General features: G+C 38.5%; 1 protein-coding gene and 1 pseudogene across 1 annotated transcript in view; one reads left to right on the plus strand and one right to left on the minus strand.

Moving 5' to 3' along the window:
* Positions 1–10537, minus strand: part of ZNF804B (zinc finger protein 804B) — a 197846-nt gene extending 187309 nt beyond the window's left edge. Inside the window, exon 1 of the mRNA XM_006834396.1 lies at positions 10514–10537. Coding sequence (XP_006834459.1) covers positions 10514–10537 — 24 coding nt within the window. The remainder of the gene's footprint in view (positions 1–10513) is intronic.
* Positions 10536–26949, plus strand: part of LOC102816540 — a 30638-nt pseudogene continuing 14224 nt past the window's right edge.

Genomic DNA, 26949 nt, shown 5'->3' on the forward strand with positions numbered 1-26949 from the left:
AAAAAAAATTAATAATCAGAATATGAATGTACAAAATATGAATCTAGAAAAATTGGAAATTGTAAAAAATGAAATGGAACACAAAAATATCAATATCCTAAGAATTAGTGAGCTGAAGTGAACAGGTATTGGGCATTTTGAATGCTACAATCCTGTGATTTACTATGTCAGGAATTACAAATTCATGAGGAATAGCAGTGTTCATCATCAAAAAGAACATTTCAAGATCTGGCTTGAAATACAATACTGTCTGTGATAGAGAAATATCCATAAGCTTACAAGGAAAATCAGTTAATACTACTATTATTCAAATTTACCCAATCACAACTAAAGTTGGTGATGATAAATTAAAGAATTCTACCAACTTCTTCAGTCTGAAATTGATCAAACATGAAATAAAAATATATTGATATTTACTGGTGACTGGAATGTGAAGGTTGGAAACAAAGAGGAAGGATCAGTAGATGAAAAATATGGAAATATATTCTAGGTGATGGAAACAATTCTGGTGATCACATGACTGAATTTTGCAAGACCACAGACTTATTAATTGCATATACCCTTTTAAAATAACATAAAAGGTGATTATACTCAAGTACCTAACCATATTTTTATCTAAGTGACATAGTTATCTAAGTGACAGTGGAAAAGCTCAATATCATTTGGCAAAATAAGGTCAGGAACACACCATCAATTGCTTATATGAAACTTCAAGCTGATGCTGAAGAAAATTAAAACAAGTTCACAAAATCCAAAATATGACTTTGAACAACCCCACCTGAATTCAGAGACTATCTCAAGAATAGATTTGATACATTAGACACTAATGACAAAAGACCAGAGGAACTGTGGGATGACATCAAGAACACCACACAGGAAGAAAGCAAAAGATTATTTAAAAGATAGGAAAGAAAGAAAAAAACAAAATGGATGTCAGAAGACACTCTGAAAATTTCTGTAAACCATAGAGATACTAAAGGCAAATGGAAGAATGAGGAAATAAAAGAACCGAATGGATGATTTCCAAGGGCAGTTTAAGAAGATAAAGTCAGTATTATAAAGAAATGTGCAAACATTTGGAGTTAGAAACACAAAAGGGAAGAACATGCTCAGTATTTTTCAAGCTGAAAGAACTGAAGAAAAAATTCAAGCTTCATCATGGGCAAAATGGAGTCCTGGTTAATGCACTGGACTGCAAAGTAGGTTTGAACCACAAAGTTGGTTATTCAAGCTCACCCACTGCTTCTTGGAAACCCTATACTGGGTCGCTATGGGTTGGAACTGACTTGGCAGCACTTTACAACCAATGGCCAAAATATTGAATGATGGAGAATGCATCAAAAGAAGATGGAAGAAATACACAAAGTCACTATACCAAAAAGAAATGGTTATTGTTCAAACACTTCAAGAGGTAGCATATGATCAAGAACTGATGGTACTGAAGGAAGAAGTCCAAACTACAAAGAAAAAAAACAAGGTTTTAGGAATTAACAGAATACAGATTGAAATCTTTCAACAAACTGATGCAGCACTTGAGGTGTTCACTCATCTATGCCAAGAAATTTGGAAGACAGCTACCTGGTAAACTGATTGGAAGGGGACCATTGTAACACTACAGAATGCAGAAATCATTGAAGAATATCATTAATATCACATGCAACTAAATTTTTGTTGAAGATAATTAAAAAATACCTATAGCAGTGCTTCAACAAGAAACTGCCAGAAACTCAAGCTAGATTCCTAAGTTAGTGGAACTAGGGATATTAATGCTTACATCAGATGGATCTTGGCTGAAAGTAGAGAATAATAATTTTAAAAAATGTTTACCAGTACTTTATTCACTATGCAAAGGTTTTCAGTTGAGTGGATCATGAAAAGCTATGGGTAATATTCCACAGAATATGTATTTCAGAATACTTGATTGTGTTTTTAAGGAACATGCATGTAGACCAAGGTTAGTCATTCAAACAGAGCAGGGGGATACTGAATGTTCTAAGATCACAGATGTTGTGTGCCAAGGCTGTATACTTTTAGCATTCTTATTCAATTTTTATGCTGAGCAAATAATCTGAGAAGCTTGATTCTATGAAGAAGAGTTTGACTTCAGGATTGGTGGAAGACTCATTGTTGTTGTTGTTAAGTATCATGGAGTCGGTTCCAACCCTGCGCAGGGTTTCTGAGGCTGTAAATCTTTACAGGAGCCGAAAACCTCATCTTTCTCCCACAGAAAGCTGGTAGTTTGGAACTGCTGACCTTGCGGTTCGCAGCCCGATTCATAACCACTATGCTACCAGAGCTCCTTGGAAGACTCATTAGCAACTTGCAATATGAGATGATACAACGTTGCTTGCTGAAAGTGAAGAGGACTTAAAATACTTACTGAAGAATGTCAAACACTGCAGCCTTCAGTATGGAATTCACCTCCATGTTAAGAAAACAAAAATCTTCACTACTAGACAAATAAACAACATCCTGATAAATGGAGAAACGACTGAAGTTCTCATATACTTCATTTCACTTGGATCTACTATCAACACTCATGGAAGCAGCAGTCAAGAAATCCAACAATGTTTTATTGCATTAGGTAAACCTGTTGCATACAATCTCTTTAAACTGTTCAAGAACAAAGATAACATTTTGAGGATTAAGGTGCACCTGAACCAAACCATGATATTTTCATAAGCCTCATGTACATGTGAAAGTTGGACAATGTATAAGAAAGACCACAGAATTTATGCATTTGGATTATGGCGTTGGACAAGAATATTGAAAGTGCCATAGAATGTCAAAAGAACAAACACATCTATGTTGGAAACACAACCAGAATGCTCCTTAGAAACCAGGATAACAAGACTTTGTCTCTCTTACCGCAGGAACGTTATCAACAGTGACCAATCCCTGGAGAATACATTATGCTTGCTAAAGTAGAGGGTCAGCAAAAATCAGGAAGTCACAACAAAATGGATTAGCACAGTGGCAGCAGCATTTGGCTTAAGCATAACAATAACTGTAAGCATGGTGCAGAATCTGGCAATGTTTGGTTCTGTTTTGTATGGGGTCACTATGAGTCGAAGCAAACTAGACAGCACCTAACAACTACTTTGAGGAGGCTGCCTTACCCTGTTGTATTTTGAGTGCTTTCCAACCTGAGGGGCTCATTCATTGTAAAATGTAAGACAATATGTCACTACTATTCAGGGTTTTCAGTGGCTAACTAATTAGAAATGGTACCCCCCTCCTCTCGTGCTTTTCCTTGTCTGTGTTAGACTTGAAGCTCCTCTGAAACCTGTCCACCATGGGTGACCCTACTGGAATTTAAAATACTGGTGTCATAGCTTCCAGCATCCTAGCACTACACAAGTCACCACAGTATGACTGACGCTGTCACCCTATGTACAACAGAATGAAACAATGCCAGGTTGTGCACTATGCTCACAATCACTGCTATGTTTAAACCTTCTATTACAGACACTGTCTCAGTCCATCTCCTGAAGGGTCATCCTCATTTTCACTGACCTTTTACTTAACCCATCATAATGTCTTTCTTCACAGAGTGGTTCCTCTTGACAACATACCCAGAGTAAATGAGACAAAAATCTTACTCTCCTTGTTTGTAAGAAGTTTCCCATCTGTCCTTCTTCCAGTTCTGCAGTTCCAACCATCCCATTAGGGATGAGATACCTAAATCTTTGACCAAATATAGCAGGCTAATTTTTAAGTTGATAATTTTGTATGACCCGTGAATGATGTTATAAATTTTGGCAGAATAAAGGTTCCCCACATTTACTCTATATATTTGCAAGAGCAGAAACCTAGTCTTTCTCCTGTGGAGCAGATGGTGGGCTCAAGCTGTAGACCTTGTAGTTCACATTTCAGTGCTTATCATATGGAGCCACTGTACTACTGTATCATAATACTAGGATAACAGTGTTAGAACACGGACTTGATGCTGGACATTGGTCAGCTCTGCCTCAGTGTTCAAGAACGTCTTAGCCTTACTAACTAGTTCGTGTGAGGAAACTGAGAATTCAGGGTGGTTAAAGAGAATCCTTGTGTGGCACTGTAGGGTAAGCACAAGGTAGGTTTGAATCACAAGGTTGGTGGTTCAAATCTATCAGCTGCTTTGTGGAAACCCTATGCAGGATTGCCATGAGTCAGAACCAACTCAAGGGCACTTAACAACAATTTTAAAATAACATGAGGCTAAATGCATTTTTAAATTATTGCAGAGTATGTATCAGACTTTACGAAATTAGCTCAATAGACAGGAGTCATGCGTCCCTATTTACTCTGGATATTTTCTAAAACATCCTTCAGATATTATGATAGTTGACAGAAATTTGTATAATTTGAAGGGATTTTTGCCAACATTTAAGTCACATACCATCTTTTGTAAATGCTCACATTCTACAAAGTTATCAGACTAAAACACCAAATTTATTGCTTCATTGTTCTTGTCAGAAATGGTGCTGAATCTTCTATTTTCTCTTCTTCTAAATGATTAGTGACATTCCCCAGGGTTTATCCTGATTCCCTTATTAAGAGGAGATGAGTGGACAGATAAGGGATAAATACCATCAGTTATGCACATAAATACAGTCCATAATTGACTGAATCTATCAAAGCCAAAAGTAAGAAAATAAACCCTGGGATCAAAATTGGGACAGCTGAGACCTGTGGTAGATACATCAGGTTTGCTATTGTTGTTAAGTTCCGTCGAGCTGGTTACGACTCATTGTGACCCTGCCTAGGGTTTCCTAGGAGTGTCTGGTGGGTTTGAACCACCGACTTTGCAGTTCAAATGGACCTTTCTGTCCAGTGCATTATCCTGCAGTGCCATACCAGGACTCTTTGCTATATCAGGTATATATGAATATAAGACAGGAAAAGGATAGGTCCATGAGATTATGCAGAAAAAGAAAAACTCTTTAAGAACCATCAGCTACTAACTTACCCGTGGTGCACTTTGTTTTGGTAAAACTTGAAAACTGAGGTTGTAACTAGACAAGCAATGAAGACTCTGTTAGTAAAAGAACCAAAGTCCTATGGCCCATGGTATTACCCAACATGTCATAGAAGTGCTATCAACTGTGAAATTGGACTATGTATGAAGATGAAATTGCATGGTTTCAGTTGTATATACCTGGCGTGGCACTGTAGGATAAGCACTAGAGTACTAAAGGCAAGGTAAGCAATTTAAACCATCAGTTGCTCCTCAGGAATGCTATGAGTCAGAACAGACTTGAAGGTACTTAACAACAACAATAACACTTGTGTGTGCGAGAGGCTAGAGAAAAGGACTCAGACTATTTGGGAAGGTATCATCTAGCCCAAACCTACCATTTAGCAGAAGATGGAAGTCATGTCTAAAACTCTCACAAATTCTGTGAAACAAGAGAGCTAAGTCCTGATGTAGCGTTGTGGCTTAATGCACTGGACTGCAAGGTCAGTTTGAACTGCTAGGTCAGTGATTCAAACTCATCAGCCACTCCTTGAAAATCCTATATACAGGTTTGCTATGAGTCGAAACTGACTTGATGGCACACATCCACCACTATGGTAGCCATACAAGATGATTTGAAGTATAACTATCGTTGATTTGCCAGTTATTCAAAATTCCCTTCACTGTTTGCCCGAAGGCTTTGGAAGCTTACTTAAGAGAAAAAAATATAGAAAATGAAAGAAACCTTCTTGTTAGTCATTACCAATAATTAATAAAAATGTTGAAATAAAATTAAAAATCAAATATGACAGTTATCTTAAGTAGCAGTTTTTAAACATTAGGAAATGCCAGTGGGCATTTTATATTTTATTTCAGTAATAATTTTTTTAGTAAGCAGTTATTTTCATAATTAATATTTTGAGTGCAAGGAAAGAAAATGCTCCTTTTCACATAAACTGTTTCATATCCATGCATATAACAGGTTTATCTGTGCAGTGGCAAGGATTTTGGTTATAGTAAAGCATTTAATTAGAAATATAGAAAATGTTCTTTTTCACACAAATTGTTTAATATCCATACATATAACAGGTGTATCTGTCAGAATGGCAAGTATTTCAATTATTGTAAAGCATATAATTAGAAATACAGGTGTGCTTTTCCCAATTATTTTGATTATTGTAGTGGTTATTACACACACTGACATCACTTAAGTTTCACTGTGTACCAAAAATGTGCCAAGCACTTTCTATTTAACCCACTTCATCTTCACAACAACCCTATAGAGGATGTTCTATTATTGTTGTTGTTGCTAAGTACCATAGAGTCGGTTCTGACTCATAGCAATCTTGTATAGAGTTTCTTAAGAGCAGCTGGTGAGTTTGGACTAAGGACCTTGAAGTTCAAACTGACCTTTCATTCCAGTGCATTATCATGCAGAGCCAAACGAGAATTCCTCATGTAAAGGTATAGAACTTGAGGCACAGAGAGTCAAGTCAGATTCAAATGAAAAAAATGGGATGAGGAATATTAGTGCTAATGTCAGATAAATCTTGGCTGAAGCTGAAAATACAATATATGTGTTTACCTGTGTTCTATTGATTATGCAAAGGGACTCAACTGTGTGGATTATAATAAATTATGAATAGCGTTGTGAATAATAGGAGTCCAGAACACTGTGCTTATGTGGAACCTGTACATAGACCAAGAGGCAGTTTTTCAAACAGAACAAGGGGAAACTGTGTGTTTTTAAATCAGAAGAAATGTGTGTCAGGGTTGTAATCTTTTACCATAGTTACTAAATCTGTATGCTGAGCAAATAATCTGAAAAGCTAGACTATAATAAAAATAACACAGTATCAGAATTGGAGGAAACCTTATTAATAACCTGTGATATGCAGATGATACAACCTTTCTTGCTGAAAGTCAAGAGAACTTGAAGCACTTATTGATGAAGACCAAAGACTACACAGTTTAGTTTAGATTATACTTCAACATGAATCTTTATAAAAGGATAAATTAGCTTCATAATCATAAATGGAGAAAAGATTGAAGTTTTCAAAGCTTTTCATTTTACATGCATCCACAATCAATGCCTATAGAAGCCACAGTCAAGATATCAAATGAGATATTGCATTGGGCAAATTTGCTGCAAAATACCTCTTTAAGATATATGTGTGTTTAAAGATGTCACTTGGAGGATTAAGGTGTGAGTGATCCATAGTATTTGCAATTGTCTCATATGCATGCAAAGGTTGAACAATGAATAAGGAAAACCGAAGAAGAATTTGAGCTCTTCTTCTATGGTGCTGATGAAGGAAATTGAATATATCATGGACTTCCAGAAGAAGGAAAAAATCTCTGTTGAAAAAAGTACAACCAGAATGCTCCTTAGAAGTTAGCATGGTGAGATTTCATGCCATGTACTTTCTACAAGTTATCAGCAGGTATGAGAGATCATCTGAAGAACAGAATTGATACATAAAACACTAAAGACCGAAGACCAGAAGAGGTGTGGGATGACATCAAGAACATCATACAGGAAAAAAACAAAAAGTCATTAAGAAGACAAGAAAGAAGGAAAAGGTCAAAATGGATGTCAGAAGAGACACTTAAACTTGCTCTCCAGCATAGATATTCTAAAGCAAATGGAAGAAATGAGGAAGTACAAGAACTGAACAGAAAATGTCAAAGGTCAGCTCGAGAAGACAAAGTCAACTATTCCAACAAAATGTGAAAAGATGTGGAGTCAGAAAACCAAAAAGAAAAGAACACACTCAGCATTTTTCAAGCTTGGGGAACTAAAGAAAAATTTCAAGCCTCAACTTTGGTTATTGAATGATTCTCTGGACAAATTATTGAATGATGCAGAAAGCATGAAAAGAAGTTGGAAGGGATACACAGAGTGACTGTACCAAAAGGAAATGGTTGATGTTCAACTATTTCAAGAGGTAGCATATGATCAAGAGCCAATGATACCAAAGGAAGAAGTCCAAGGTGCATTGAAGGAATTGGCAAAGAACAAGGCACCATGAATTGAAAGAATAAAAATTGAAATCTTTCGAGAAAGTAAGGCAACACTGGAGGCACTCACTCATCTATCCTAAGAAACTTGGAAGGCAACTAACTATCTGGTCACCCCCTCGGCATACAGGGTTGACAGGAATGTGCAACTTAGACATTGGCTACCCAAATGGGAGGACTACAGAGGCATGAAGTAACTGGCTTACACGCTTTCAAGAGGGAGCTTACATCCAGAGGGTGAGGGGAAGGCAGAATCTCCACTGAGTGGTTTCCAACCTGTCTGGACAGGGCTGGTGAAAGGAGATGAGTTTAAAACTCTTGTGGTTCAATAGTGAATAATAGCTATCAGGACTGATTGTGAGTATTGCAAATGTAAAGGTAGATATTTTGTAACAAAAGAAGGGGAATGGTTGATCTTACAGCCTAGGAGCAGAGAACCCTGGGACCATCAAGGGAGAAGAATAGATTGCGGGACCCTATCCAGAGAAGCAGTGATGTCAGAAAGGGAGGCAGAGACAATGACTTAAAGAGATGAAGAGATGGAGCTGGGGACCCTGGACTAAGGTAGATAGAGGGTCTGTGTGCTAATGGCCGGGGGGCAGGCTTTTGGGGTATGACCTTTGGTTGTTTTGTTGTTGTTGTTATGTGCCGTGGAGTCAGTTCCAACTCATAGAGACCCTGCACAGGGTTTCCGAGACTGTTAATCTTTATGGGAGCAGAACGCCTCATCTTTCTCCTGTGGAACCGCTGTTAGTTTTGAACTGCTGACCTTACGGTTCGCAGCCTGATTCGTAACCACTATGCTACCAGAGCTCTTTTAAATGGTTGTATATTCGTGAGTGCTTCTGTGTACATAAAACAAAACAAAACAAGAAACAACAACAGAGGGAATGGGAGCAAATGCTGTTGAATGATGATCTATGGAGGGGATTGTAATCATTGCAATGAAATGAAATACGATAATATGAATGTAAAGCTGATGTTCACCCATATAAACTATCACCAATTCACAACAAAACTTTTTGAAAAAAACCAAAAAAGGTGTGCTACAGGATTGTATTCTTTCACCATACTTATTCAAGCTATATGTTGAGCAAATAATCCGAGAACCTCGGTTCTATGAAGAAAAACATGGCATCAGGATTGGAAAGATACTCACTAACAACCTGCAATATGCAGATGATACAACCTTGCTTGCTGAAAGTGAAGAGGACTTAAAACATTTACTGATGAAGATCAAAGAGCACAGCCTTCAGTATGGATTGCATTTCAATATAAGGAAAACAAAAATCCTTACCACACAACATTCTTATCAACGGAGAAAAGATTGAAGTTGTCAAGGACTTCATTCTTCTTGGATCAACTATCAACACTCAAGGAAGCAACAGTCAAGAAATCAAACGATATATTGCAGTGAGCAAATCTGCTGCAGAAGACCTTTTTAAAGTGTTGAAGAGCAAAGATGTCAGCTTGAGGACTAAGGTGCACCTGACCCAAGCCATGGTATTTTCAATAACCTCATATGTATGCAAAAGCTGGACAGTAAATAAGGAAGACAGTAAAATAATTGATGCATTTGAGTTATGGTGTTGGAGGAGAATATTAAATGTGTTATGGGCTGCCAAAAGAACCAACAGCTCTGTGTCAGAAGAAGTGCAGCCAGAGTGCTCCTTGGAGGCCAGGATGGCCAAACTTCATCTCTCAAACTTTGGACTTACTGTCAGGAGAGACCGATCACTGGAGAAGGATAGCATGTTTGGTAAGTCAGAGAAAAAGAGGAAGACCCCCAGTGAAATGGATTGGCAAAATGGCTACATCAATGGGCAGAAGCGTGGCAACAATTGTGAGGTTGGCCCTGCGCCAGGCAGTGTTTTGTTCTGTTGTGCATAGGGTTGTTATGAGTCGGTACCGACTCAATGGCACCTAACAACAGCAACAACAAACAGTGCGTGGAGAAGGATATCACTGTTGATTAAGTAGAGGGGTCAGTGCAAAAGATGAACACTTTAAGCAAAATGAATTGCCACCCAGTAGCTACAACAACAGGCTCAAGCATATCAATGATTATGATGATGGTGCAGAATGTATCAGTGTTTTATTCGGTTGTACATACTGTCACTGTTAGTCAGAATTGGCTCAAAAGTGTCTAACAATAACCATAACAAAGACAAAGCGTGTAGAAAATTACTCAACAGTAAAGTGTAGAACTTGAATTCTGAAAATTCAGATTGGCCTAACTCCACAGCTATTACCCATCCTGCTCATGGCCTCCCCAATTACTTCGCCTTTATCCAGATTCTACAGAAGTCTTGGATGCTTCTGCTAATTTACAGAGTCCTTAATGTCCAGAAGAATGAAATGACTAATTATAATTTTTAAAGTCTCTAAAATTCTTGAAGTTGAGAAATGGGCACTAGGAAAATACATGGCAGAGTCTCTAACTCTAGCTAGTAGTCAATCATGAGCACTCCAGCTTCTTCAGCACTGTGGCCGTCAACAACGTGGTGTGGGTTCCCGCACTATCTTCAGTGCTGCTCGTCCTCAACGTACTCCACCATCCCCAGCCGCCACCATGGTAAAGCTCACGAAAGCCGAGAAAAATCAAAGTGATTCCAAGAAGCTGGCTCTTCCCCCAAGGAGGTAGAAGAAGACAGTGACGATGAGGAGCTGTCAGAAGATGATGATGAAGAAGAAAGCAGTGAAGAGTTGTCATTCCTCAGAAAACAAGGCAAAAAGAACACCACACTGCCATCAAAGAAGGTGGTGGTTTCCCCTACAAAAAAAGTTGTTGCCACACCTGCCAAGAAAGCAGCTGTCACCCCTGGCAAGAAGGGAGCCACCACACCAGTTAAGAAGACAGTTACAGCAGCCAAAGCAGCAGCAACACCTGGCAAGAAGAGGGCCACCCCAGGTAAAGCAGTGGTGGTGACCTCCGGTAAGAAGGGAGCTGCTCCTCCAGCCAAGAGGGCAAAGAATGGCAAGAATGCTAAGAAGGAAGAGAGAGACGAGAAAGATGATGAAGACAGTGAGGAAGATAATAGGATGAGGATGAATTTGAGTCCATCATGATGAAAGGAGAAGCTGCCCCTTACTTCAATGATGAGGATGATGATGAAGATGAGGACGATAAAGAGGATGTGGAGGAGAACGAGGAGGATGAAGAAGATGACTCTGAAGAAGAGGCCATGGACACTATGCTGGCAAACGGCAGGAAAGCTCCTGCCAAGGTGGTTCCTATGAAAGCCAAGAGTGGCTGAGGACGACGATGAGGAAGATGAGGAGGAGGAGGAGGAAGAGGACCATGAGGAGGTAGATGATGAGGACAATGAAGAAGAGGAGGAAGAACCTGTCAAAGAAGTACCTGGAAAATGAAAGAAGGAAATGGCCAAGCAGAAAGCTGCTCCTGAAGCCAAGAAGCAGAAGGGGGAAGCCGTAGAACCAACTACAGCTTTCAGTCTATTTGTTGGAAACCTGAATTGTAACAAGCCTGCTCCAGAATTCAAACTGGTCTCAGTGAACTTTTTGCTATAAATGATCTTGTTGTCATGGATATCAGAATTGGTAGGACTAGGAAATTTGGCTATGTGTATTTTGGATCTTCTGAAGACCTGGAAAAAGCCCTGGAACTCATTGGTTTAAAGGTCTTTGGTAATGAAATTAAACTAGAAAGACCAAAGGAAAAAGACAGTAAGAAAGACCAAGATGCCAGAACACTTTTGACCAAAAATTACCCTTATAAAGTCACTTAGGATGAATTAAAAGAAGTGTTTGAAGATGCCATGGAGATCAGATTAGTTAGCAAAGATGGAAAGACTAAAGGGATAGTTTATTTCGAATTCAAAACAGAAGCTGATGCTGAGAAAACCTTTGAAGGCAAGCAAGGAACAGAGATTGATGGCCGTTCTATATCCTATACACTGGGGGGAAAGGTCAAAATCAAGACCACAGTGGTGGGAAGACCAGCACCTAGAGTGGTGAATCAAAAACACTGGTTTCAAGTAACCTCTCCTACAATGCAACAGAAGAAACTCTCCAGGAAGTGTTTGAAGGCAACTGCTATTAAGGTGCCTCAGAACCAGAATGGCAAATCTAGAGGGTATGCTTTTATAAAATTTACTTCTGTGAAGATGCTAAAGAAGCTTTAAATTCTTTAATAAAAGAGAAATTGAAGGCAGAGCCATCAGGCTGGAATTGCAAGGATCCAGGGGACCCCCTAATATGAGAATCCAGTCATCCAAAACACTGTCAAAGGTCTGTCTGAGGACACACTGAGTAAACATTGAAGTAATCATTTGATGGTTCTGTTTGCACCAGGATAGTCATAGACTGCATTGGGCTGCTAACCACAAGGTCAGCTGTTCAAACCCACCAGCTGCTCCATAAAAGAAAGATGAAGTTGTCTTCTGTAAAGTTCAAAGCCTCAGAAACCCTATGAAGCAGTTCCATTCTGCCCTATAGAGACATTATGAGTTGGATTCAACTCCATAGCCATGGGTGTGTAATAGTTTGGGCAATGCAAAACTTCCTTCAGAGAGGCTTTTTTACTCCTGCCTTCCTCCGTACCTTCCCTCTCTTTCCCATTATATACATAAGTAAGACTGTCTAACTCTGACCATGTTAGTCATTTTATAGAAAATTAAAATATTGGAGTGATGGTGAAATAAACTAGAATTTTAGAATAATTATTAATATATATATATATTTTTTAATTTCAGAGGAGAATGGCCGTTACACACAGATTAACCACCAGAATGATGGACTTTAACTTCTGATGACCTGTTGTCACACCATAATCTGCATTTTCCTTCTACTTTATTGTGAAGCAAGCACCAGTTTTCTAGACTTGGAACAGGACACAACCAAATCTAGACCATTCCAAAAATGCCCAGGTAGATGTTATGTCAGCTACTGCCTGATTTTATTAATGATTCATTCAAGATATCCACAATAAAAGAACCACATTAAATGTGCAGAGTTTTCTTTGTGTATCATACTTTGGGGACAACTTGGCATCATTTCAAAAAAAGAATGACAAATTTCTGATTTACTGGCAAGACACCAGAGTGTTCATTACATCGCTGTTCATGAAGCAAATAATTAACTATTTAAAGTTTGCTTATGCAATAGTTTATTTTGGAAAAGCTTCCCGATTTGTTGCATTTGAACAGTGACTATTTTTGACAAACACATACATATATATCCATTAGAACCAGAGTTCATCAGCATTCTGTACCACCAATTCCTCTTCTTCAGCATAAATTAGTATATAGTTCTTCTACCAGAAAAACCTTTAAGAAAGGGAATAAGAAAGTCCCAGGTGCAAGCTAAGATAATCACAACAGCAGCTGTTGTTTTATTGCTTAATTATGCTTGTCTGCCATGAAAGTAAAATAGGCGTGGACATAGTTTCAGGATTGCTTATCAATCAGATACAGGTACTGCATTGTACACATTTATAAAGGTCATGGATTGGTTTGCAGAGTTGTTTAGCAGTCAGTGAAACAAGAAAACAGATGTGAACTAATGAAACTTCTGGAACACAATAGTGAACAATCTAGCTCTCACCACTGAACCTGGCAACGTGCTTATGTGGAAAAGAAAAAAAGGGTGCATGAGGTGGTTTCTAGATTTCCTTGTATAAGGGAAGTTGTTGAACGTATTCAAGATCAGTCTTTAGTGTACAGTTCATATCTAACAATTGACCATTAATGAATAAATGCATGATTGAATAAGTAAAGTGAGTGAAGGAATGAATGCCTTTGGATTTTTCTCACTCTTACCCGTATTATTTATTATGTAAAAGATAAGCATATTGGAAATTCTGAAAAAATTTTGTGCTTAAAAATAATCTAATGGAGGCAGAGACAATGACATGGAGAGATGGAGCGGCTGGGGACTCTAGACCCAGAGAGGGAGAGGGGCTGTGTGCTGATGACCGGGGGGCAGGCTTGCAGGATATACCCTTTGGTTGATTGATGATGCATGGAAGGGATTTTAACCATGGCAGTGAAACAATATACGATAGGATGAATGTAAAGCTAATGTTCCCCCATGTAAACTATGACATAGTTCACAATAAAACATGAAAAAAAATAATAATCTAATCCAAGCTATTCTATGGCAATAATTGATCTCGTGATGTCCTAAATAATTAAAACGATGGCTCGTTGACATAGAGCAATGTTAAGACTCTGAGTTCCCCTGATCACTTCCATTAAGACATAAATCTCCCACTGCCACTGAGTTGATTCTGACTCATAGCAACCCTATCAAGAGTTTCTGAGGCTGTAAATCTTTACAGAGCAGATAGCTTCCCGTTTCTCCTGCAGAGCAGCTGGTAGGTTTAAACTGCCAACTTTGTGCCAACATGTAATCCACCATGCAACTGGGGCTTAAGATAAAAATATTGTTGTTTAGTGCCATTGAGTTAGTTCCAACTCATAGTGACCCTGTATAGGGTTTCCAAGGAGTGGCAAGTGGGTTTGAACCTCCGACCTTGTGGTTCAAGCTGACTTTGTGGTCCAGTGCTTATGCTACAATACCAAATCAGGACTCCAAGGTAGAAATGTTGTTGGTGTTGTTAAGTGCAGCCGAGTCGGGTCACTCATAGCAACTCTGAGTAGAGTTTCTGAGGAGATACTGGTGAGTTTGAACCGCTGACCTTGGGGTTCAAACCAACCTTGTGGTCCAGTGCTTACCCTACAATGCCACAACAGGACTCCCCAAAGAAATAGACCTCCAGAAAATCAGGGCCCACTGCCAGATAATATTTACAATTATTTGATTCACTGGCTATTCAAGGGTAAAATTTCTATACTTGAAAGAAAGAACATTTTGGAATGTGTTAGCTATGTGGGTGTGCAAAATATGAGAAAATGAGTTTTCTTCCTCTAGACCTACAATACTATCCCATTTATAAAGGCAGTAATTACCGCCCCATCAATTCAGCCCACAGATATGTATAACTGTAATAAATATAGACATATTGCATTCATCTAAATTGAATACATTTAAACGAATATATCCATTGTGCATTAGACAGGAAGTACTTTCATTTAGCCATTATTCCTGCTGTAACTACTTATTGTAAAAATGCAATTAATAGTGTCTGACATTTCATGTTCTAATATATGAGAAATTGATGAAAAATGTCAGGTAATTAAGTTTCCAGGACAGTTGCTAGACACCTGTTCAATTATAACCATATATGTGTATTTTGTAATTCAACATTTGTCCCAACTAGATAGGAAAGAAAGGGTCATTAAGAGATATTGACCTAGACATTACTTCACTTTTTCTTGGGAATTGATGGCAAATGCTTCTTTCAGATACATCCAGGAGATTGTCAAGTAGGTGCTCCATACTTCAAAATCATCAGGCTGTTCTGATATCACTCTCCACATGTTTTACATGTGGCAAGCAGAGCCTGAAAACTCTTGAGGTGATGTGTTAAAAGAGTACATAACCGATGGCATTGAGACCCAAATACGTAATTTGCTTTCATACTTGGAGGAATGCAACCACTGTAAAAGAAGCATGCTATAGGAATTCTGTGTCTCTAATCTTGTAATTTACTTCCAAGCTGGAAAAATGTGTCAAAGTCAGGAAGACCTATTGAAAATGTACATTTACATTGAGAAATAGGCATTTTCATGGGACAAAAGGAAGGCTATCAACTAGATTATGTTATTTCAGGATCATGAAAAAAGGTACAAAAGTTTGTCTTCATCTTCCTATGTATTGGCAGAAATATTTGTGGCTTATACTTTGATCATTAAACATTCTTCACATAGAACTTGGCAAAACCTGCGTTCATAATTTCAGAAACCCTCCAAAACAATGAATGTGTATCAGTTTTATGAATATATATATTTGTTTTTTTAGGTGGTTCCATACGATAAGCACTGGACTGTGAACCACAAGATTCAGGGTTCAAGTCCACCAGCTGTTTCATGGGAGAACAATGAGGTTCTCTGCTCCCTCAAAGATTTAAAAAGCCTCAGGAATTCTATACAGGGTGGTTACAAGTCAGAAATGATTTGACAGAATCTTGTGATAGTGTGGGTTATTGCACTGGACTTCAAGGTTGGTTTGAACCACAGGGTCAGCAGTTTACACCCACCAGGTGCTCCTTAGAAACACTATATATGGTAGCTATTAGTCAGAACCAACTTCACGGCACATAGCAAGAACAACACAAAAATTTGATTTTGAATAAAAATTTTCCCCACTAGAAGAAACATTATTTGATGGTTTGCAGGGATGGGAAGGAAGGGAGAGTTAGTTACTGGCTAGAGGGTAGATGTGAATTTTCAGAGAACAAATAAATCTGTGTTGGATGCAGTACAACAAAAATGCTCTTTAGAAGTCAGGATGGTGAGACTTTGCCTTTCATACTTTGGATATGTAATCAGGAAGACCCAGTCCCCGGAGAAGGGCATCATGCTTGGAAATGTGGAGATTCAGCATGAAAGATGAAGACCCCCAACAAGATGTATTGATACGGTAGTAACAGCAATGGGCTTAAACATAGCAACAACTGTGGGATGGCATAGGACTGGGCAGTGTGTTGTTCTGTTACACACAGGGTCACTGGGAGTCAGAGCCAACTTTAATGACACTTTAACAACAACAAGATTGGAGACAGATGTTAACTTGGATGAAGGGGATGATGATATGCAATAAAAGGGATGTTGGCAAAAGAAATGGTGGAGGCGGGGAAGACAAGGGGAGCAGTGCAAGAGGTAAAGGTAACAGAGGTAAATACTGTTGCATATTCAATTCTGTGGTAATGGTGATCTATGGATAGACATGTAGGATGAATGGGTGTGTAAAGGTCAGCAGATGGATACATGGGTAATTTCCTTTACTACAAATATGAAGGAACATACAAGGGCAAAGTTATGAAAACTTCTTAGAACATAATCAGTCTCCTTGAGGGAATGAGCCCCTGAACCCGAGGGCTCAGCACCAGAGTCTCAGGGACACTGAGGTCAATGGCATAACATGGTCCACAAAGACAGAGTTCAACATTCTACTTTGGTGAGTAGCAACTGGGGTCTTAAAAGTTCATAAGGAGCCATCTAAGTGTAACTATTGATCTCTCCCTGTTCAGAAGAAAGAAGAATGATGAGAGTTTAAAATGCATGCAATCAATTAATCCAATGGATTAACAGACAATAAGAGCATTGATCGCCACAACCCTGAGACCGGAAGAACTAGATGATGCCTGGCTACCTCTACCAACTGCTCTGAAAGGGATCACATTAGAAGGTCCTGGGTAGAGTGGGAGAAAATGTTGAAGGAAATTCAAAATCACTTAAAAAAAGCCCATGCTTATTGGTCAAATAGAGACTGGTATAGGTCTGTAACTGAACTCACTCCTGTGGCTCAATTTTCAAACAAGCAAACGATAAGAGGAATAAGCACACCAGTGAGGTAAACACACCATAGAATGGTCAACCAAATGAGATTAAAAATGCAGTGTTCACTCAAGGACAAAGTTCAGAAATCTTAGTACAGAAGGATGAAGGAAAACAGAAGAAACACAGTGAGGAAGTGAGATACGTGAAGGGGTTGCTCTATTGAAGGGGTTTGCAATCCATGAGATGAAATAATGTAATTTGTTGAATGTAAAACTGATGATCTGACCTATAAAGCTTTACAACGAGAAGTTAAAACAAAACAAAAACAAGATAAACCCCAGATGAAGTTAGAAAGTGTGATTGGCAGGAGAGCAGTAACATACAAAATGTGTCATAATCTCAACACAAAAGTTGCAGCCTCCTTTGAAATGCATTAGAACCGTTGGGAATCTATACTAACTATTAACACTAGTGCCAACGCTATAGGCCATACAGTTGTGCTCCAATTCAGTGAGTGTGTGTTATGCAACGCATAGAGTCAGTCTAAAAATAAAGATAGCTACAATATACGAGCAGTTTTGGGTCATTAAAAAAAAGTATAATAAAAAACCTATAATTAAAAAAAACACACCTTAGAATTTTACAGGTATGTAATTTGGAGGGACCTCAGAAATACTTTCCCAGGAAAAGCAATTTAAGCCAAGAGAAGTTCATCAATGTGCCCAGGTTCGTGTAAGTAGATACAAAGCAGATTTGGATTGAGAAAACAAGTCCCTGCCTCTTTGGGTCAAAGATTACAGCAATTAATTCTTTAATTCTAAGTGTTTATTTTCTCCTTTGGAAAATGAAGTTAGTCTAAGAGGCCAGATTTTTTCTGTCTCTGAAATAACAAGATGTAAATAAATATCCTGAGTCTTTAAGACACAGTGTGGCTTTGTGGGTTAATGCACTGGACTGTGAGATTGATTTGCACAAGGTCAGTGGTTCAAGCTCACCAGCTTCTCCTCAGAAACCCTACACAGGGTCATTATGAATTAGAACTGACTTGATGACACTTAACAACAGCAACAACAACATTATATATTTCACACACACACACACACATACACACACACACATATATATAGTTGTTGGTATTGTTATGTGCCATTGATTTCCAACTCATAGTGACTCTGTATAAGGATTCCAAGGAGTGACTAGAGTATTTAAACTGATAACTTTATGGTTAGCAGTCCAGTACTTATCTTACAGCACCACACCGGGACTGTGGATAGATTTGATTAGTTGGTTATGTGCCGTGGAGTTGGTTCCGACTCATAGCAACCCTGTACAGGGTTTCCGAGGTTATAAGTCTTTATGGGAGCAGAAAGCCTCATCTTCTCCCACAGAATAGCTGAACATTTCAAACTGCTGACCTTAAGGTTCACAGCCTGATTCGTAACCATTATGCTTTTACAAAGTAGGTGTTTTATGTCGTAACACATGAATAAAAATATTTATCCTGGGATAAAAAAGAACAGACTTTTTTTTTTTTTTCATTTAAAAATAATTTCCTAGAGAAAGGAGAAGAATCACCATGAATAAAGTACTTCTGCATCTTTGCCCCTAAGCATTAAAAATGCATTTAGAGCTTTACTAGTCCATATATTGCTAGCTATAGATAGTTATAGTGGATTGAATACTGCATTCACCCACTGGTGTGGCACTGTAGGATCAGCATTGGACTGTGAACCACGGGTTGGCAGTTCAAACCCACTAGCTGTTCCTTGGAAACCCTATACAGGGTCACTATGAGATAGAACCAACTTGATGGCACTTAACAACAAGAAGGAACTCTGATGGTGTAGTAGGCTGCACCTTGGGCTGCTAACTGCAAGAACAGTAGTTTGAATCCACCAGCTCCTCAGAGGGAGAAAGAGAAGACTTTCTGTTCTTATAGATTTACAGCCTCAGAAACTCCATACCGGGGTGCTATGAATCTGAGTAGACTCGACAACATACAACTGCCACTACCAATCACTGGCTTTAGAAAGGAAGAAGCTCATTCCTTCTCTGAGACAAGAAAGATATCCCAAATGGAATGGAGGACAAAGCAAAAGATAAAAGAATTTTCACCTTTGCTTTTTAACTTGGTGTGGCACAGTAGAATAAATACTAGACTGCTAACCACAAAGTTGGCAATTCAAACCCCAAGCTGCTATCTGGTAGCGTAGTTGTTACGAATCGGGCTGCGAACCGCAAGGTCAGCAGTTCGAAACTACCAGCTGCTCCGCGGAAGAAAGATGAGGCGTTCTGCTCCCGTAAAGATTAACAGCCTCGGAAACCCTGTGCAGGGTCGCTATGAGTCGGAACCGACTCCATGGCACATAACAACAACAACAATACAAGATCGCTGTGAGTCAGAACTGACTTGACAACACTTAACAACAACAAAAAATGCTGCCCTAAGATGCCTTGATGATACAGTAGTTAAAATATCCAATTTCTAATCGAAAGTTGTCAGTTCAAATCCTCCAAAGGGGGAAAGATGCAGCCATCTGCATTCATACAAATGTACAGTTTTGGAAACCCTACAGGGCAGTTCTACCCTGTCCTCATGAGGCACTATGAGTCAGAATCAACTTGATGACAATGATTTTAGTTTTGGACCTTCAGAAAACCTGTTAGGATAATCATTAAACACTGGGTTGGTAACCCAGTGATCTGTAGTTGAAATCCACCTGAAAATCTCTTCCCATAAATATTGTTGACGTTGTTCTGTACCATTGAGTTAATTCTGACTCATCATGATCCCAGATGAAAGAATGGAGCTTCCCATAGTTTCCTAGGCTGTAATCTCTACAAGGGCAGATTGCCAGGTCATTTCCTTGCAGCATCACTGGTAGGTTTGAACTACTGACCTTTTAGTTAGCTGCTGAGTGCTTAACAATTGCTCCAAGGCCACTTACCTTAAAAATTACAGCAGCAGTTTTGCTCTGTCACATGGAGTTACAATAAGTCAAAATCAAACCGGACGGCGTCTAACTACAACAATGTTATCCTTGAAAGAGTTTGGTGTACAGTGGGGGCTTAATCATGCTTTAAAGGGTTAGATTAGCTATTGTGCTATGTGAAATAATATAACACACAGTCCTGATTTCAATAGACTCTCAGACCACATATGGGGAGAGAATTAGTTCACAAGTTGTAAAAGACAACACAAAAAAACTAGACGGGTGGGAACTTAAAGGACTGTGTGTATTCTGAGCAAAGAAATATCCATGCTGTTATACAATGTGCCCAAATACCTGAGCACAATAAATTCTAACACATTAAGTTAGAATTTTATAATGGGTCTAAACTAATAGCCTTAGACTTGATGCAAAGACATAAAAACTGAATGACACTTGATGAGTGTTTTAATTTCTGTGTTATGATGATGACATAAAGAATTGTAAACTATGAATTAATCTATATTTTGTAGTGAGAGTAAAACATATTTTACTGCTTTTGTTGTTGTTAAGTGTCATCGGTTCTGATTCATAGCAACTCTGTATAGGGTTTCTGTGGCTTTAAATCTTTGCAGGAGCATCTATGTCCTAAGGAAAGGCTGGTTTGCAGTCCATTGCTTATCATATAGAGTCACCATGCTCTAAGACTTTACTATGTTGTTATTGTTAAGTGCCCTGGGTAGGGTTTTCAAGGAGCAGCTGATGAGTTTGAACCAACGATCTTGTGATCCACTGCTTTATCTCACAGCACCTGTACTAATAAATAACAAGCCATTTAAGCTTTAGAAAGAAAATGATTCTTATTTCTCACTCCTCTTCTACTACTACTGGTGATTATTTCTGACTGGTAATAATCATGATCTTGTCCACACTGTTCCTCTAAATGTTCTCTGTTCACATTTCTCCTAGGACATCTGTCTTAGACTTCCTGTTTGTTGTTTGAGAGACCTTACACAAAGTCTGAGCTTTGTATGAATTGGCCAAAGCATAATACCTTTGTTAAAAATTGATTCTCATAGAATGCCTTGCTTCTGTTCATTATGCCATGCAAGATCATGGTTCTGACTTCTTTCTGCTTAAATATACTGCTACACCACTAGACAGGAATCTATATCCTTTTTAGTGGCTGCATTTATTAGAAAATCTCTGTTCTGAGTTAGCTGCATTAATTGTAACCTACACTCTTTTAAGTAGATAATCTATTCTAGAATATAAAAAGTAAAGAAGACCTATGGGAAATAAGGATGCCCTTAAACTTCTTAATAAATATGAGGATGTTTCAAAACATTCGTGAAAAATGGAAAATACCACGGTTTGGATGAAGCACATGTTAGCTTATAGTAGAATGGACTGGTTTGGGAATGGGGAGAAGGAATTAACAAAGTCCTTTTGGCTACAGTGAAGATTCCTGACTCTGACAGGGAAGAAGGAGCCAAGTCTCCTATAACTGACACCCAAGCAATGTAAGCAAATGAGGAATGGGCCCTCAAAGTCCAATAAAACAGGATTTCTTCCCATTGGGAAAAGATGTAGTTATCTGTACTCAACTGAGTGATATACTATGCAGATGGCAAGTTTTTCTTCCTATGGGGCCTATCTTTGTGTTACAAACTAAATAGGATTAAAAAAAACAAAAATCCAGTGTAAAAAACAAGTGAAAGCCTCAGCCAGATATTTTAACATGGTCTTGTCAGGGCACTAGTGCCCTTTACTGCTGACTCTTTTATTTCTAAACTCCCCTTGGTGCCATATTCCTGATAAGTATACTTGTTAGAAATAATGTCCATTGCATTAAATATGTATTTTCCTTACTGTAAACAGGCCCTGCTTTCTACAACTGATCGTGAGCTGAATTTCTGGCCTGACCTTTTGTTACTGTGCCTTTTGAATGTGTGCCTTTGGCTAGAGTAGAAACATACTTTTTATTTTTAATAGGATGCCTTTGGTTACTGAAAGTTTTAGATATTCTATGTCATATTCTTTGGATGATTATAAAAAATAAGTAATTTGAAATTTCACCAATTTATAACACATTGGGACCTATACATTAGTTTAAAAATAAATAACACGTATTTATTCTGCATTTACAGAGAAAATGTTTCTTAGTACAAGGTCATTTCTTTTCTAGTATAAAACATATGCTACATTACTGTGTTTCTCACTAATTGCAATATAATCTAATTGGCTCTATAATGCTTTCATTAAAAGAAAAAAAGTAAAGTTTTACAATTGCTGTTAACATTATCAAGGCGCTCTGGTAGCGTAGCGGTTACAAATCAGACTGCTAATCTCAAGGTCAGCAGTTCGAAACTACCAGCAGTTCTGCAGGAGAAAGATAAGGCTTTCTACTCTGGTAAAGAATTACAGCCTCAGAAACCCTATGCAGGGTCGCCATGAGTTGGAACCAACTCCACTGCACATAACCACCACCACCACCACCATCAATATTATCAAATATTATTTCCTATAAATTAGAGCCTCCCCACAGGTGACCACAAAATTCAAGGTGATTAGGAAAAAATGATGGACTTAAATATTTTATTACCAACAATAAAATGGTAATAATATTTACTTCCTATAGCTACAAAGACTGTTTTTGTGTTATGTAGCTGAAACTTTAAAAATGACATATACATCTATGAGGAGTCTCAAAAAATTTGGTGGGACTTCCAGTTTTGGCAGGCAGCAGAGACAGCCAGGTAGGAAAGGCTCTGTGGGGGTGGGATTGAAAACTCACAGAAGCTGTGTTCACAACACCACCAGAGCTCTGGATCTACCATAAGGTCCAGGACGTCAGTTTCCTGCATTCGCAAGTGAAAAAAATCACGATATAAAGGAAAACACGGTGAGTAAGGAATCTCTGGACACGGGACTCCCTCTGCGGCCACCCCGCCTAGGCAGAGTTCAGAGGATGGGGCTACAGCCAGACGGGCACAGGGAACTCTCATTAAAGGCAGTGCAGAGACATTTCCAAAAACAGGTGGGGGAGATTGTGCGCATTTTTTCCTCCTTGTCCCTGTCTCGCCTTTTCCCATCACAGACACCTTTAGGCGAGTGGATGCACACGCCACCCAACCCCACACACCCCCCAAAAAAAGTCCAGTGCTGACCGAACAGTTTTTCCATGGTGCAGAGAGAAGGAGCTTAGAGGCTACTTATGACATCAGCCTTGGGGTCGCAGCCCTTGAATTGTGTGGGACCTTTGATGGCTGTGTGCCGTGGAATCAGTTCTGCCTCATGGCAACCCTGTGTGGGGTTTCTGAGGCTGTGGATCTTTGAAGGAGTGGAGTGCCTTTTCTTTCTCCCATGGAACAACTCGTGGTTTTGAGCTGTAAACAGCAAGGTTCGCAGCCTGATTCGTGGACACTACACACTATCAGAGCTCCTTGTGTAGGCCCCTTACCCAGGCCTATATGGCAAGAAAAAAGCAGGCATGTCAAGCCTGACAGACAAATCATAAAACAATCTGTAAAATCCCAACATAAAAGGAAGCAACTACCTCAAGAATTACGCTGTGCACACGCACATACCTAACTGACCTTCAGAGATAAAAATAGTGGACAATCTTTCTCCCATTAACTTCTCAATATCTATCTGCACACCTCACCGTGGTGACTAGAGGAGGAGCCTGAGCGAGTGGACAACCCCACCCACTGATGGAGGCTTCTACCGTGCACACACACTGCCTGTGATCACTCAGTCACAGTTATATTTTTGTTTCAAAGTGGTGGATTTTGTCTCTACTTTTATATTGCTTCTGCTATTGGTCCTTTTGATCACACACCTTTCCTGGAGGTGGGAGTTTTTTCTTACTACATTACCCAAGAAGAGACACCAATCATGGCTATATAGCCAATCTATAAGCATATCCCATAATATTCCACCATTGAGACAAGAGCCAATAACAGCTGCTAAACATTACATGTGAATAGGGAAGCCTATCTCATGATCATATCCACCAGGAGACACCCAGTAAGCTTAATAACACAACAACAAATATCAACTTAAGCATTAAAAAAAACATATAAGTACTGGAAATGACAAACAAAAGATCTCAAAACATGTCCAAAAACAGAAAAGAGTGAGACAAATGTGCTGGAGATAGACAAAGGGTTTCAAGAAGAGGAAGAGCAGGTTTTGGATTTGAATGAGAAAGAATTAGAAGAATGATATGGAAACAAATTCAAATGCTCCGAAAAGGGGTGGAGGAAAACAAGGAAGAATTCAGGAAAGTACTACAAGAGCAATCAAACAAGATTGATACAGCATTGGAAACAATTCAAAACCTGCAAATAGAGGTCCAGATGATTAATAATAAAATATCAGAAATGGACAATACACTGAAAGGGAAAAGGACCAGAATAGAAGAGATGGAAGCCAGAATAAGCGAGCTGGAAGACAAATCTCTCAATACTGCTAAGATAGAAGAGCAAGCTGAAAAAAAGGATAAAAAAATGTGAAGAGAGTCTAAGATTCATGCTGGATAACATGAAGAGGAACAGCTTAAGAATTATTGGCGTTCTGGAACAGGAAGAATCAGAGAAGTCCACAAAGGAGAGAGTTGAAGAGCTTCTGAAGAAAATTTCCCTAACATCTTGAAAGATGAGAAGATAAACATTCAAGAAGCCAAACGTACCCCAGGAAGGATAGACCCCAAAAGAAACTCACCAAGACATATAATAATTAAGCTCTCCAAAATCAAAGACAAAGAGAGAATTCTAAAAGCAGCCAGGGAAAAGAGAAGTATGACTTACAAAGGCAAGCAAATCAGATAAAGCTTTCACTATTCCACACAAATCATGCAGGCAAGAAGGCAATGGGGAGACATATACAAAACCCTCAAAGGAAAAAAAAACAAAAACAAAAAAAACTGCCAACCAAGAATTGTCTATCCAGCAAAACTGTCAATCAAATACAATGATGCAATCAAAACATTCCAGGATAAACAGAATCTAAGAGATTTTATCAAAACCAATTCAGCACTTCAAAACATCCTAAAGGGAGTTATTTGAACTGAAAACCAACAAGAACATACAACAACCAGAGATTGACAGGCATGGCAACACCACCTGGAACTCAGTTGACAGATAGCAGAGTCCAGAACAGAACAAAACTACAACAGGAATTCAATGAAGCTGGGAGGTAAACCAAAGATCAAAATAATATTAATGTCAAAGAAGGGATAAATGTAGGAACAGAGATCCAGTTGGTGAGGATGTCAGGAAGATTACAGTATACAACAGATTTTCTTAAATGGAGAAAAGTTAATCGACTATAAGGTAACCCCAAAGAAAGTTAATACTTCACAACTTACCATGAAAATGAACTTCCAAGCAGAACAAGCAAACATGAAAACCAAGTAGAAACCGACAATAAAATGCACAAAAAACACAAACTCAGCACAAGAAGGCATACAGAACAAAGAAACAAATAGTACTGCTAAAAAAATTAATATAATGGCCACAATTAATTCATACCTATCGATACTTACATTGAATGTCACTGGATTGAATGCACCAGAGAAGAGACAGAGAGTGGCAGATTGGATAAGAAAATAAGACCCTTCAATATGCTGCCTGCAAGAGATACACCTTACACACAAAGACAAAAACAGACTAAAAGTTAAAGGATGGAAAAAAATATACCAAGCTAACTGCAACAATAAATAAGCAGGAGTGGCAATTCTAATCTCTGATAAGGTAAACTTTAAGACAAAAACCAGCATAAGAGATAAAGAAGGACACTATCTCATGATCAAAGGGTCAATTGAGTAAGATGACATAACCATTATAAATATGTATGCTCCCAATGAAAAAGTACCCCGATATATGAAGCAAACCTTACTGCAATTGAAGAAAGAAATAGAAAAATTTATAATCATAGTGGGAGATTTTAATATGCCACTTTTGAAAAGGGACAGAACAACCAGAAAGAAACTTGACAATGTTACAGAGAAACTAAACAATACAATCAACCAACTTGACCTCACAGACGTGTACAGTGCATTCAACCCAACAACACAATATATTTTCTTCTCCAGTGCACATGGAACGTTCTTCAGAATTGACCGTGTGTTAGGTCACAAAGCAAGCCTCCATAAATTTACAAACATCAAAATACTACAGAGCATCTTTTCAGACTACAATGCTATAAAACTAGAAATCAACAATAAGAAGACTAAGGAAATAAAGTCGAATACATGGAAACTGAACAACAACCTGATGAAAAGCAACTGGGTAAGAGAAGAAATTAAACATGAATTCATAAAGTTCCTAGAAACAAATGAGAATGAAAACACAACACCCCAAAATCTTTGGGACATAGTGAGAGCAGTGCTGGGAGGACAATTTATTGCGATAAAAGCACACATCCAAAAAGAAGAGAGAACCAAAATTAACACATTAACACAGCAATTCCAACAATTAGAAATTGACCAACAGAGGGAACCTATAATCACCAAAAGAAAAGAAGTAAAAAAGATAAGAGCATAAATAAATGAGATGGAAAACAGAAAAACTACAGAAAGAATCAATAGGACAAGAAGCTGGTTCTTTGAAAGGATTAATAAAAGTGACAAACCATTGGCAAATCTAACCAAAGAAAAGAGGGAGAATACACGAATAACTCACAT

The sequence above is a fragment of the Chrysochloris asiatica genome, unplaced genomic scaffold (genome assembly GCF_000296735.1).
Source record: "Chrysochloris asiatica unplaced genomic scaffold, ChrAsi1.0 scaffold00010, whole genome shotgun sequence".
Taxonomy (NCBI): Eukaryota; Metazoa; Chordata; class Mammalia; order Afrosoricida; family Chrysochloridae; genus Chrysochloris; species Chrysochloris asiatica.